The sequence below is a fragment of the Apteryx rowi genome, unplaced genomic scaffold, assembly GCF_003343035.1.
Source record: "Apteryx rowi isolate R43461 unplaced genomic scaffold, aptRow1 scaffold_844, whole genome shotgun sequence".
Taxonomy (NCBI): Eukaryota; Metazoa; Chordata; class Aves; order Apterygiformes; family Apterygidae; genus Apteryx; species Apteryx rowi.
Genome location: NW_020451143.1, coordinates 309,463 through 310,967, shown reverse-complemented (window position 1 = coordinate 310,967; position 1,505 = coordinate 309,463). Strand labels below are relative to the sequence as shown.

Here is a 1,505-nt window from a genome sequence, read left to right as displayed (position 1 = left end):
GGAAGTCTGGCAGCTAAATGGAACGGGATAGTTGACAAGTTGTCRAGGGTAAGAGGAGTAACAGTAAGCGAAGTAGAGTGGGACAGAATAGGAGAATGGCTACATATACAGCGAGGACATTCAGGGGAAAAGGWTTTAGTAAAAGGAAGTATAGCTCGAGGATGGCCCATAGATATAACAACTGCACGACGAATCATAATCATAAGCCTGTCCTCAGTGCCAGCTAAGATTAAAAAGGGATCATCCAGAACAGCAAGCTCTACTACATATCAGTAAAAAAAAACAATTATGGCAAACCTGGCAGATTGATTATATAGGGCCTCTTAAACCATCAAGTGGGAGAAAATATATATTAGTGGGAGTCGAGGTGGTCTCCYGTCTCCTCCGAGCGACAGCTGTCAGAACTGCGAATGGAGAAACTACCATTAAGGTATTACAAGAATGGTTCAGTGTATTACCGGTACCAAAGGAAATACAAAGHGATAATGGGACTCACTTTACAGCCCACGTAGTACAGGACTGGGCGACACAAGAAGGGATTAGTTGGACRTTCCACACCCCCTACTATCCCCAAGCAAACGGGATGGTGGAAAGGGCCAATGGCTTACTTAAAAGATATGCTCAAGCAGAAAAAGCAAGTTGGGACCTACGCATTAACCATGCTGTGCATCTACTTAATAATCAATGGGGAACATTCGGTAGTCCCAGAACCCAGGCCTTTTGCCCTATYGATACSGGCATCGTTAAGGRTAATCCTGACATTGATCCTGCAYGTGGTAAACCAGGACAGCCTGTGATGGTAAAACTACCACAAATTGGAGTAGTCCCATTAACATTGTCTAAACCCTGAGGACCCCTTGCATGGGAAGCGCTTGATGCCACGGAAAAAAAACATCGAATCAGTTCTCGGTGGATAATTCCTGATTATTAACCACTTATTCCGAGGCACCCTGCCTCGAGGAAAACCTAAATGTGTTCTCTTACAGGATACCATGTGGAGATTGTGTTCCTACTCCAGACGGCCCTGGTAACAACATTGATCTCAAACCCATGGGGCAGCAGTGTCAATATTTGGGAAAAGTTAGCTAGGGAAATACTAAACACCACTCACTTTTGTCTAGAAGGAGGAACTTCGGCGGCCCAAATTTACACCACTTGCACTATTGGGTTCCCTAYACCCCTAGAGACAGTGCAAAACAAGGCAATACTAGCAAATTTCAAAGTAACTAGTACGTTTAATCAGATGTCTCGATGGGGTTCCACCACAACACAGTATAACAAAGCAATGATAGAAATTAAGGTGAAAGGAATGTTTCCTACGGTTGAGTGTGCTATGATGGTAAATTGTACCAGCAAAACCCGACCGTGCCACAATTTTACGGAAGATGGGCCTCCTCTTAAATGTMATCAVACMACCARTGTAACCTTTAACTATKCACATATTGTGCTCCCTACAGGAATGTTTTGGCTATGCAGGGTAAAAGCTTATTCCTGCATTCCAGCCA

At 44.0% G+C, this 1,505-nt stretch overlaps 1 protein-coding gene across 1 annotated transcript in view; it reads left to right on the top strand.

Moving 5' to 3' along the window:
- Nucleotides 1-583: 583 nt before the first annotated feature.
- LOC112977549 (ephrin type-A receptor 6-like) overlaps nt 584-1,505 on the top strand; it is a 217,420-nt gene continuing 216,498 nt past the window's right edge. Inside the window, exon 1 of the mRNA XM_026090023.1 lies at nt 584-799. Coding sequence (XP_025945808.1) covers nt 584-799 — 216 coding nt within the window. The remainder of the gene's footprint in view (nt 800-1,505) is intronic.